This window comes from Oncorhynchus mykiss, chromosome 13 (genome assembly GCF_013265735.2).
Source record: "Oncorhynchus mykiss isolate Arlee chromosome 13, USDA_OmykA_1.1, whole genome shotgun sequence".
Classification (NCBI taxonomy): domain Eukaryota; kingdom Metazoa; phylum Chordata; class Actinopteri; order Salmoniformes; family Salmonidae; genus Oncorhynchus; species Oncorhynchus mykiss.
In genome coordinates this window covers 29,387,526-29,399,533 of record NC_048577.1, presented here as the reverse complement: position 1 = coordinate 29,399,533, position 12,008 = coordinate 29,387,526, and the positions used below count along the sequence as shown (strand labels likewise).

The 12,008-nt window shown below is 42.1% G+C and overlaps 1 protein-coding gene across 6 annotated transcripts in view; it reads right to left on the bottom strand.

Annotated features, from left to right (window-relative positions):
• LOC110486069 (kinesin light chain 1) overlaps window positions 1-12,008 on the bottom strand; it is a 36,173-nt gene that overhangs the window by 9,940 nt on the left and 14,225 nt on the right. For 5 of the 6 annotated variants that reach the window (XM_021557391.2, XM_021557390.2, XM_036940723.1 and 2 more), the window contains exons 8-13: window positions 8,981-9,154; window positions 8,279-8,378; window positions 6,087-6,136; window positions 5,344-5,399; window positions 5,122-5,230; window positions 4,692-4,808 (exon numbers count right to left, since the gene is read on the bottom strand). In XM_021557391.2, coding sequence (XP_021413066.2) covers window positions 4,692-4,808; window positions 5,122-5,230; window positions 5,344-5,399; window positions 6,087-6,136; window positions 8,279-8,378; window positions 8,981-9,154 — 606 coding nt within the window. Of the gene's footprint in view, window positions 1-1,982; window positions 2,615-4,691; window positions 4,809-5,121; window positions 5,231-5,343; window positions 5,400-6,086; window positions 6,137-8,278; window positions 8,379-8,980; window positions 9,155-12,008 lie in introns of those variants that run through there. The other variant, XM_036940725.1, reaches the window with a different exon arrangement.

Sequence of the window (12,008 nt, the reverse complement as noted above, 5' to 3'; positions counted from 1 at the left end):
ATCTGTAAATGTACTATGATGTACTAGTATATACCTGCACTGATTGTGATACAGTTATTATATAATAGTTAAAGTGCTTAAAGAGTAACTACATGGCATACAGGCAACTTCAATTTGGTGGTGTTGGCTAATGCTGAAACGACTGGCTAGCTAGGTTAGTTACTAATACTACACTTATTCAGCCTAAAATACATCATATAAAGGATACTTTAGAATGAGGGAAACGGACTGAAACATGGGAAATTATCAAATAAAAACTGGTACAGTTAGTGGACAACAATGAGCACATTTCAAGCTACAGAGCTGTTTGAAAAATCTTTACATTCAGGTAACAACTGTTAAACGAGGCCTCACAATGATCACACCTAACTTAAATCCCCAATCTAAAGCCGATCTTTAAGCATAGCAATGTTGTCATCAGGAGCATTCATAAAATCTGATGTCAATTCATAACATATATCTTATGAGCAGCCAGCTAGGTCACATGTCACTGTGTTCAAGGTAACTATGTTGTTGGCTGACAAGACAGCTAACCTTGGTCGTTTCATGTTTCATGGCTGTTCAAAGGTGTTATAAACTAACATAAGCTGTTATGACTGCCTTACGTCATAGCAGGGTAAAGTAGGCTTTAAAGATGAGACGATAACAAGAGTGAAAGCTGTGCGAGGAACAACAAGACGACCATCAAGCTAAAAACCAAATAAGTGACCTCTCCAAATGCCACTCAGAAGCTTACAAAATCAAATGCAACAACTTTGTGCAGCAGTGTACATTAAATGTGTGTGTTTGTGTGTCTCTGGTGTTTGTGTCCCTTTTCAATGGCTACTTCAAAATATGAAACAAGATTCTCTGGCTTGGAGCATAACTAGAGAAAGCATTTCTTTCCCCAAACTATGGCTTTGGAGAAAGCAATTGGCACAATGCCATTCAATTCAAAGACTGATTCTACAGTTAGCAAGCTGTTCCTCTTTAAAACGTCAATACCATAGTCAGGCTCAGACACCATCATTACTAACCGTATGGCTATATTATAATAATAATAAATTGCTTAGAGGGACAATGCAAAGATAAATAAACATTATGATACACTATCCTATATAAGACATTATTTAAAAAGTAAACTAAATAAAAACAGGAAACAGATACACTAATCTAATCGATGTGTAAACTCAAAAGGTGCTTTTAAGTGGCGACGTGACTTGGAATCATAATAGCGTCACGATATATATATATTTTTAATTGTCTCCTATATAACATAACAGTACGCATAAATAATTTACAAGGGTCATGGTCACACTTAAAACAGGTTGCAAGTTAACAAAATTAGTGAACATAAAAAAGGCACCAAGGTAGATCAATCCTGGTCAAATATCAGGACAAAAAGCTGGCAGCAGCGAAATAAAAAGCACTACTCTTAGCTGGTTGCTCTTCAGTGGCCAACAATAAGCGATAACAAAACGAGATAAAAATTCTGACTGGTCTCATTTGGTAGTGGACCAATAATTGATGCCGTTCTAACTGGGTGACTGTGCTTAGTGGAAATATGAAGATCAATGTAAAAGCAATCATATTTGCATACAAGAACAGAAAAAAAGAGAAAATCAAACAACCAAAGCTTTGATAGTCAAGTCTCCAGTGTTCAGTTGGACTCTGGTGCCACCATCTCTTATTGGTTAGAATATCATACATACTATACAAGTGATGACACAGCAAGAGAAAAGGGAGTCAGGGATAGAGGAAGAGTCAGGGATAGAGGGAGAGTCAGGGATAGAGGGAGAGTCAGGGATAGAGGGAGAGTCAGGGATAGAGGGAGAGTCAGGGATAGAGGGAGAGTCAGGGATAGAGGGAGAGAAAGCGAGAGTCAGGGATAGAGGAAGAGAAAGGGAGAGTCAGGGATAGAGGAAGAGAAAGGGAGAGTCAGGGATAGAGGAAGAGAAAGGGAGAGTCAGGGATAGAGGAAGAGAAAGGGAGAGTCAGGGATAGAGGAAGAGAAAGGGAGAGTCAGGGATAGAGGAAGAGAAAGGGAGAGTCAGGGATAGAGGAAGAGAAAGGGAGAGTCAGGGATAGAGGAAGAGAAAGGGAGAGTCAGGGATAGAGGAAGAGAAAGGCTGAAAATGTGATGCAGCATGATGAGAGAAATGAGTAGGCATGAACGAGAGAGCTAGAGAGAGGGATAAAGAAAACGCAAGAGGGAAAGAGACCAGGAGAAGAGGGGCAGTGTGTGGAAAACGCAAGAGGAAGAGGGCAAGAGACCAGGAGAAGAGGGGCAGAGTGTGGAAAACGCAAGAGGAAGAGGGCAAGAGACCAGGAGAAGAGGGGCAGTGTGTGGAAAACGCAAGAGGAAGAGGGCAAGAGACCAGGAGAAGAGGGGCAGAGTGTGGAAAACGCAAGAAGATCGAGAACATGCATGGGAGTGAGAGACCCCGAAAGGATGGGAAGAGAAAGATTGGGAGGTAAAAGGGATAATCGGTTTTGTGGGGATGAAGGAGGAGTCCTCTATGAAAGATTAGAAGAGGCTTCACACAGAGGAAATGACAAGAGACATCCATTTTGATTCGATTGGCTTGATTGGTTGAGGAGTGAGGCTGAGGAAGGTCATCCTGCTGATTTAGGCCTAATGGAGGACAGAAAGAGAGAAGAGAACAAGAACAGTGGAGAGCGAAAGAGACAGACAAGAGAAATTGAGGAGAGAGAGAGAACCAGAACGGGGAGAAAGAGACATACAGCAGAAAAGAGAAAGATGAGAAAAACACAGGCAGAAAAACACAAGGTTAACACACCCTTCAAGAGAGGAATATAGCAAGATTAAAAGATCAAAGCTTAGAATATTATTTTATGACCAATATTAAACCATCTTTATCAAATGACTGCACATTTGCCATAAAGAATGAAAAAATAGAAGACAATCATTTGTGGCCCTACACTGTCTGACAATTATATCACATTTGAAAAGGTTTAGAGAAGAACGCTTTTGTAGTCTTCGCTACGCTGCACTGAACGCAGTCAGCTAATGACATCAGTGTGAACCGCAGTGGGACTCTAGGGGCACCTTAGCAGTCTGCTCACCCTGCAATGCAGCGTGCTCCTAGCCATCTACAGTTAGGGATCAGGGCTGTGGAGAAGCTGCTTTAAAACTGGTTAGAAACCATTATACACCAAGTATACCAAACATTAGGAACACTGTTGAAAGTGAAAAGAACTGCACCGCTGCTGGGTTTGACACAAACCGATGCGCCTGGCACAAACCGATGCGCCTGGCACCTACTACCATACCCCGTTCAAAGGCATTTTTTGTCTTGCCCATTGGCACATTCCATGCCTAAATTGTCTCGGCTTAAAAATCCCTCAACCTGTCACCTCCCCTTCATCTACACTGATTGAAGTGGATTTAACAAGTCACATCAATAAGGGATTATAGCTTTCACCTGGCCAGTCTCAGGTATACCTAGTATATATTAAACCCAGTGTAATATATAAAGACGTGATTAGAAGATATTAAGTTATTAATAATATATGTCTTCTGGATTGACAAGTTGCTGGCAAAGAACCAAATCTATGTTAGAAATACACTACATGAGCATCTCATTCCAAAATCATGGGCACTTCTATTGAGTTGGTCCCCGCTTTGCTGCTATAACAGCCTCCACTAGATGTTGGAACATTGCTGTAGGGACTTGCCTCCATTCAGCCACAAGAGCATTAGTAAGGTTGGGCATTAATGTTGGGCGATTAGGCCTGCAGTCAGCGTTCCAATTCATCCCGAAGGTGTTTGATGGGGTTGAGGTCAGGGCTCTTCCACACCAATCTCAACAAACCATTTATGTATGGACTCCGCTTTGTGCATTGTCATGCTGAAACAGGAAAGGGCCTTCCCTAAACTGTTGCCACAAAGTTGGAAGCACAGAACCATCTAAAATGTCATTGTATTCTGTAGCGTTAAGATTCCCACCACTGGAACTAAGTGGCTTAGCCCAAACCATGAAAAGCAGCCCCGGACCATTATTCCTCCACCACCTAACTTTGGCTCTATGTATTGGAGGCAGGCAGAGGTCCCCATAGCATCCACCAACCCAAGGTTAATTTGTCAGACTGCCCAGATGATGAAGTGTGATTTATGACTCCAGAGAACACATTTCCACTGCTGGAGAGTCCAATGGTGGCGCCCTTTACACCACTCCAGCCGACGCTTGGCATTGCGCATGATGAGCTTAGGCTTGTGTGCGGAACTCGTTAGTGAGTGATGCAACCCGAGGACAGACACATTTTTTTACGCACTTCAGCGGTCCCGTTCCGTGAGCTTGTGTTGCCTAGCGCTGAGCTGTTGCTGCTCCTAGACGTTTCCACTTCACAATAACAACACTTACAGTTGAGCGGGACAGCTCTAGCAGGGCAGACATTTGATTAAGTGACTTGTTGGAAAGGTGGCATCCTATGAAGGTGCCACGTCGAAAGTCACAGAGCTCTTCAGTAAGGCCCTTCTACTGCCAATGTTTTTCGATGGAGATTGCATGGCTGATTTTAAAAACACTCGTCAGCAATGGGTGAAGCCGAAATAGCTGAATAGAATAATTTGAAGGGGTGTACACATACTTTTGTATATATAGTGTATATTTTACACTACATTTGCACTCTATGCCTTCCTAAAATAATATATTAAGTCTTAGGTGTGCGTGTCTGTGCAGTGCACTCACCCCGTTCCAGTCCACGCTGCCGTCCTCCCCCGCTTCGGAGGCGCTCTCATATTTTACGCTGCTCAGACTCTCCCTGCTCCTCCTCCTGTCTCCGTCTCTCTGCAGCTCCACCACACCCTGAACAAAACACACAAATCCGTTCAATTTTGCAATATCATTTCACCTTTTGATCTAACATTATTATAGAAATGTAATTGGAGCAACTGATTGGTAAAAATCAGTAAACCATGCGGTCACAAACACACAATCAAGCAAAATAGTCCATGAATATACAGATGTGAAACACTAATAACAAATATGCAACAATAGGTCTTAAAGTCTCTGTGGATGTCTACCTTCAGTTCAAGCATTTCCATAACTGAATATACACACACGTTTGGATTTAAGCTTGAACGTGTGTGTTTTTATAAAATGTGAGAGAGAAGCTGACCTGTTTTCGGGACCTCAAGGCACACTCCTCCAGGGTCTCAGCGGCCTCCATCTTGCCTTGCCGGCGATACAGAGCTCCCAGATTACGCAGAGTGGTGTTGACAGTGGGGCTGATGGACACACACCAAGTTCACTTCAAAAATCAATGCAGTGACTAGAGATGCCAATCAGTACGATTCCTTTGCTTCGGTAGTTCTAACAAGTCTTTAAGTGGACTTCTTACCTGTTCACCTTGCAATTCTTATACCAGCCGCCATAATCTCCATAGCCGTCTTTGCTCTGGTGATACAAGGAAAGAGGGGGGGAGGAGGAGAGAGGAGGGAGGATAGAGGAGGGGGAGAGATGAGGGGGCGAGAGGATAGAGGGGGAGAGAGGATAGAGGAGGGGGAGAGAGGATAGAGGAGGGGGAGAGAGGAGCACAAAAATACACGTCACAAAAAGGGAAACCCCTCATTCTCCAAAAAGTCCCTTCCGATTGACTCAGATATTTGACATCAAACACAGCGGGGACAACATCTCGCTTAGAGAAAACAGAATTTGAATCTGTTCAGACCACCACTATTACGTTTTAGCAATGTGCACCCTCCCTTGAGGCGTGTTTGGTAAGAGCTTTTTGTTGCTGCTGATTTCAGTTAGCGGGATGTTGCTGCCTCGATGTGTATGGTGTCATATCGCTGAGCCTACACAAAACAAGCATTCCCCCCCCCCCTCATTTTTGACATTTAGCAGACGCTCTTATCCAAAGCAACTTACAACAGTGAGCGCATACATTTGAATGTTTCTTACTGGTCCCCCATGGGAATCAAACCCACAACCCCGGTGTTTCAAGCACCAGGCTCTACCAACTGAGGAACACGGGACCAGACAGTATTGACAAGTAAACAAAATAGGCACTCCTTGTAAAAAATGGGCACCCCTGCCACATGCCTGTGCTCGCTCTCACACACACACTTTACATAGACTCACCTTGCACTCCTCCCGCTCCTCGGCATGCACCCAGATGGGCTTGTTCTCAGCTGCAGAGACAGAGGAGAAAGAGAAATGTGTGCTGTATGCTGGCAAAAACATCCTCAACAAGTAACACAGGCATTTTAGCAAAACGGTAGCATATAGATGTTAGACACCTGCACCGTGCCGACATTTAGGCAACATTATTTAAACGTTGTTCCTTTCTTTCGTGAGACAAGATCCTATCGCAACCTCTCAATCTCAGTAATGGTTTGAGATTATTTTTTTTTTTAAACTCTGTTTCAACCTGAGACCAGAGTTCTGATAATCCCTCAAATTCATCCCCACCCCCTCACATAATCAATTGAGACCTATTTGTTAATTAACCGTGTATTATATATTGGCATAGTAAGAAAGTCAAGAGAGACATGGTCACAATTATGTCTCAAATTTATTGAGAATATGGAAAAGGAAATGTGAAAATAAAGTCAACCCATCATTTCACATGTTAAATCTTGAGAGAACTTTGATGAAAGCATTTCATTTAATTATGGATCAAAAAAATAAAGCGAAACATATTTAATGACATTAAAAAAAAGTTATAAATCATTCAAAATAAAATCGAAAAGAATATTGTCAAGGTCAAAAACAGTCAATACAAACTCAACATAACATGAAAGACAACGGAAGCACAGTAAAGAAAAATACATGAGAAATGAAAAGGATGTGGAAGCTTACTTGAAATATGGCATGATAGGCGTGAATAACACTGATCATAATAAAGACATCATGAGTATCAAAACAAATAGTTTGACGGTGTATAATAACCAACCTTTGTTTTCTTTACAGCGACATCAGAAGTATTATGCTCGTAGTTAGAAGAAAAAGGTTGGCTGTAGTAAGTGGTCATGTATGTGATTCTAGAACAGTGTTACGAAGGCATTGTGTCAAGACTACTTCAAGAAGGGATTTCCAAAGAAAGTTGGTGAAGTAAGAGACGTCATGACAGATGAACGCAAAAATACAATGAAACATATGTGTCACTATTATAAAAATCATGAAAAATGTATAACAAAAAGTACGGAATTTTACACAACACAAAAACAAGCAACACAAAACGAACAAAAACCGAGACTTAAATATCTTTGTTCACATTCTTTATATCGCAACTGGTAATAAATAATTAAAATGGTGGGCAATATAATAAGCACCACCTATGTAAACCAAGTTGGATTTAGTTTTGGTTATAGAAATGTGCATATTTCACTCTGGGGAAAAAAAAAACATCAATGTTCCACTCACCTTCATTGTTGTGTATCATATGCACATGCCTAGTGATTATCCTACAATGTGACATGGCATTTAGAGTGAAAGGTCAAGAAAACCTTTAATGGCACTTTGATCATCCATATCACCTCAAATGAAAAAGATAATTCAATTGAGCATCAGAAACAACTAGCAAATGCTAGAAAATAGGAAAAATGTTCAAGTTCCCAATACATTCAATATGGGAAGAAGTCAATTATTTTTTTTCTTCCAAATACTTCTTTCAATTTAGGAATTTAACAAAACCTGTTAGTTAGCCAGCTAGCCCTTCAAATATTCTAAATCTTTACATCTAAAAATATAAAAAAAATCTACTAAACATTTATTTCAAATACTCTATACTCCTCGTAACCAGTTGTTTTCTTTATGATCTAGAAAGTAAAACATTATTTTGAATTATTTATTGAACAGCTCTTAAATCAGTCTGCTCTAGCCTGCACTATTCTGTAAGTGGTTGAAACTTACACGTCAAGTCAAATGTTGACTATGTTCTCATTAGCAATGAACCCTTACACTTCAAGTCGACTTGTCAACTATGTCGTCATTAACTGGTCGTCATAACTCATCCTGATAATTGATGGCAAAATTTGACAAATCAGTTAGCTAGTTTGCCAGTACAAAATGCTGTGTGTGAAATAACGTGTTCTACAATGTCAGATCCACAGACTTACTGTATGTCTGTGGTCAGTACAGTCCAGCGCTCGATTGTTCATTCTAGAAACGTAAGACTTTGAATTCATGTAAAAGAAACACTAGAACGTACTGTATCTTTGAGTAGACGAAGAACAGATTGAAAAAAAAAGGTTTGCAAATAAGGAGGCAAAGTGACTACTACCCCCAAGTGTTTGTTGTGGCCCTTTCGAGTTTTGGACTAGTTTGCTCACCATCCACGGATCCAAATTCCTTCTCGTGAGCTTGGGTGAGAATCTCTTTGTAAAGGATTTCCGCCTCCTTGTACTTCCCCTGCTTCAAGTAACACGAAGCCTGGGAGACGAGAGGAAAAGGCTCAGAGAGTTCAGACATTTCACCTTTGAACTAAAAGTATGCACAATGCAAATCACTGAACCAGGTTCCATCTACACAACGCAACAACATTCACAGTTAATGAGATTTAAAAGGAAACAAAGTTCATTCCCTGCACCATCTTGTTTAGTCTACCACCAATATAAATACAAGCATAACAGGATCAAAGAGCTACGGCAAGGATGAGCAACTTTGGTTCACATAGGACAGGGTTGTCAAACTCAATCCACGGAAGGCCTAGTGTCGTTCTAAAATATTTTTACTAAGCCCTAGACAAGTAGGTGTGGGGAGTTAGTTCATCAATCAAGTGCAAGGGAGGAGCGAAATCCCCCAGACACATGGCCCCTCTGTGGAATGAGTTTGACACCGGTGTCGTAGGGCCTTAGTGTCTACAGGTTTTTGTTCTTAATTTGAAACCGCCGTCTGATTTAGACCTGAGAAATCAGGTGTCGGCACTTTGGTGCCATTAGTGTCAGATGAAAGAGAAAACCAGCAGACAGAGTTGTTCACACTGGAGCAGCAGTAGTCAAGAACGGCAGTCAAAAGCCAGGCAGCCCCCTCACCAGGTTGTTCTTGGTCTTGGCCACGTTGGGGTCGTCAGGGCCCAGCCTGCGCTCGTAGATCTCCAGGGCACGGCAGTAGTAGTACTCCACCTCTTCGTACTTGCCCTGGTTCTGACACAGCAGGGCCAGGTTGTTCAGCTGCTTGGCCACATCAGGATGGTCCTTGCCCAGCACCTATATGAGAGGCGAGAGGACAAAAGCATCAAACACAAGTTGAGGTGCAGCCAAATAAAAACAAAGATGGCAACGCAACTCATTTTTTAAGATGTCCACTTTTGACTGAGACTTTATACAGTACACCTACTCATTCCAGGGTTTTTCTTTATTTTCTACATTGCAGAATAATAGTAAAGACATCAAAACTATGAAATAACATATGGAATTACATACTAACCCAAAAAGTGTTAAATCAAAATATATTTTAGATTGTTCAAAGTAGCCACCCGTTGCCTTGATGACAGCTTTGCACACTCTTGGCATTCTCTCAACCAGCTTCATGAGGTTGTCACCTGGAATGCATTTCAATTAACAGGTGTGCCTTGTTAATTTGTGGAATTTCTTTCCTTCTTAATGCATTTGAGCCAATCAGTTGTGTTGTGACAAGGTACACAGAAGATAGCCTTAAGTCCATATTATGGCAAGAACAGCTCAAATAAGCAAAGAGAAACAACAGTCCATCATTACTTTAAGACACGTAGGTCTGTCAATGCCGGAAAATGTCAAGAACTTTGAAAGTTTCTTCAAGCGCAGTCGCAAAAACCATCCAACGCTATGACGAAACTGGCTCTCATGAGGACTGCCATAGGAAAGGAAGACCCAGAGTTACCTCTGCTGCAGAGGATAAGTACATTAGTTAATTGTACCTCAGATTGCAGCCCAAATAAATGATTCACAGAATTCAAGTAACAGACACATCAACGGTTTAAGAGATATATTTTTTTCACTTTTATTTAACCAGGTAGGCAACTTCGACCTAGCCAAGATAAAGCAAAGCAGTGTGACAAAAAACAGAGTTACACGTGGGATAGACAAAAGTAGAGTCAATAACACAATAGAAAAATCTATATACAGTGTGTGCAAATGGCTTGAGGTAAGGTAATAAATAGGCCATAGTAGCAAAGTAATTACAATTTAGCAAATTAACACTAGTGATAGATGAGTAGATGTGCAAGAACAAAAAAATAAAACAAAAACAATATGGGGATGAGTTAGGTAGCTGGATGGGCTATTTACAGATGGGCTGTGTACAGCTGCAGCGATAGGTAAGCTGCTCAGAGAGCTGATGCTTAAAGCTAGTAAGGGAAATAGAAGTCTCCAACTTCAGCGATTTTTGCAATTCGTTCCAGTCATTGGCAGCAGAGAACTGTAAGGAAAGGCAGCCAAAGAGGTGTTGGCTTTGGGGATGACAAGCGAGATATACCTGCTGGAGCGTGCGCTACGGGTGGATGTTGCTAAGGTGACCAGTGAGCTTAGATAAGGTGGAGCTTTAGCTAGCAAAGACTTATAGATGACTTGGAGCCAGTGGGTTTGGCGACGAATATGTAGCGAGGGCCAGCCGACGAGAGCATACAGGTCGAAGTGGTGGGTGGTATATGGGGCTTTGGTGACAAAACAGATGGCACCGTGATAGACTACATCCCGTTTGCTGAGTAGAGTGTTGGAGGCTATTTTGTAAATTACATCCCCGAAGTCAAGGATCGATAGGATAGTCAGTTACACGAGGGTATGTTTGGCAGCGTGAGTGAAAGAGGCTTTGTTTCACTAGCATTTAAGAGCAGTTGGAAGCCACGGTAGGAGTTTTGTATGGCACTGAAGCTAGTTTGTAGGTTTGTTAACAGTGTCCAAAGAAGGGCCAGAAGTATACAAAATCATGTAATCTGCATAGAGGTGGATCAACAAATCACCCGCAGCAAGAGCAACATCATTGATATATACAGAGAAGAGAGCCGGACCGAGAATTGAACCCTTTGGCACCCCCATAGAGACTGCCAGAGGTCCGGACAACAGGCCCTCCAATTTGACACACTGAACTCTATCAGAGAAGTAGTTGGTGAACCAGGCAAGGAAGTCATTTGAGAAACCAAGGCTGTTGAGTCTGCCGATAAGAATGTGGGGATTGACAGAGTCGAAAGCCTTGGCCAGGTTAATGAAGACGGCTGCACAGTGCTGTCTTATCGATGGCGGATTGCACAGCGGAGAAGGTACGATGGGATTTGAAATGGTCAGTGATCTGTTTGTTAACTTGGCTTTCGAATACTTTAGAAAGGCAGGGCAGGATGGATATAGGTCTGTAACAGTTTGGATCTAGAGTGTCACCCCCTTTGAAGAGGGGTATGACCGCGCAGCTTCCCAATCTTCAGGACTCGGGCGATACGAAAGAGAGGTTGAACAGACTAATAGCGTTTGCAACAATGGCGGCGGATCATTTTAGAAAGAGGGTCCAGATTATCTAGCCCAGCTGATTTGTACGGGTCCAGGTTTTGCAGCTCTTTCAGAACATCTGCTATCTGGATGAAGGAGTAGCTGGGGAGGCTTGGGCAAGTAGCTGCGGAGCTGTTGGCCGGGGTTGGTGTAGCCAGGAGGGAAGCATGGCCAGCCGTAGAGAAATGCTTATTGAAATTCTCGATTATTGTGGATTTATCGGTGGTGACAGTGTTTCCTAGCCTCAGTGCAGTGGGCAGCTGGGAGGAGGTGTTCTTATTCTCCATGGACTTTACAGTGTCCCAACAGTTTTTGGAGTTAGAACTACAGGATACACATTTCTGTTTGAAAAAGCTAGCCTTTGCTTTCCTAACTGACTGTATTGGTTCTTGACTACCCTGAAAAGTTACATATCGCGGGGACTGTTTGATGCCAGTGCAGTACACCACAGGATGCTTTTGTGCTGGTTGAGGGCAGTCAGGTCTGGAGTGAACCAAGGCTATATCTGTTCTTAGTTCTAAATTTATTGAAAGGGGCATGCTTATTCAAGATGGTGAGGAAATTACTTTTAAAGAACAACCAGGCATCTTCTACAGACAGGATGAGG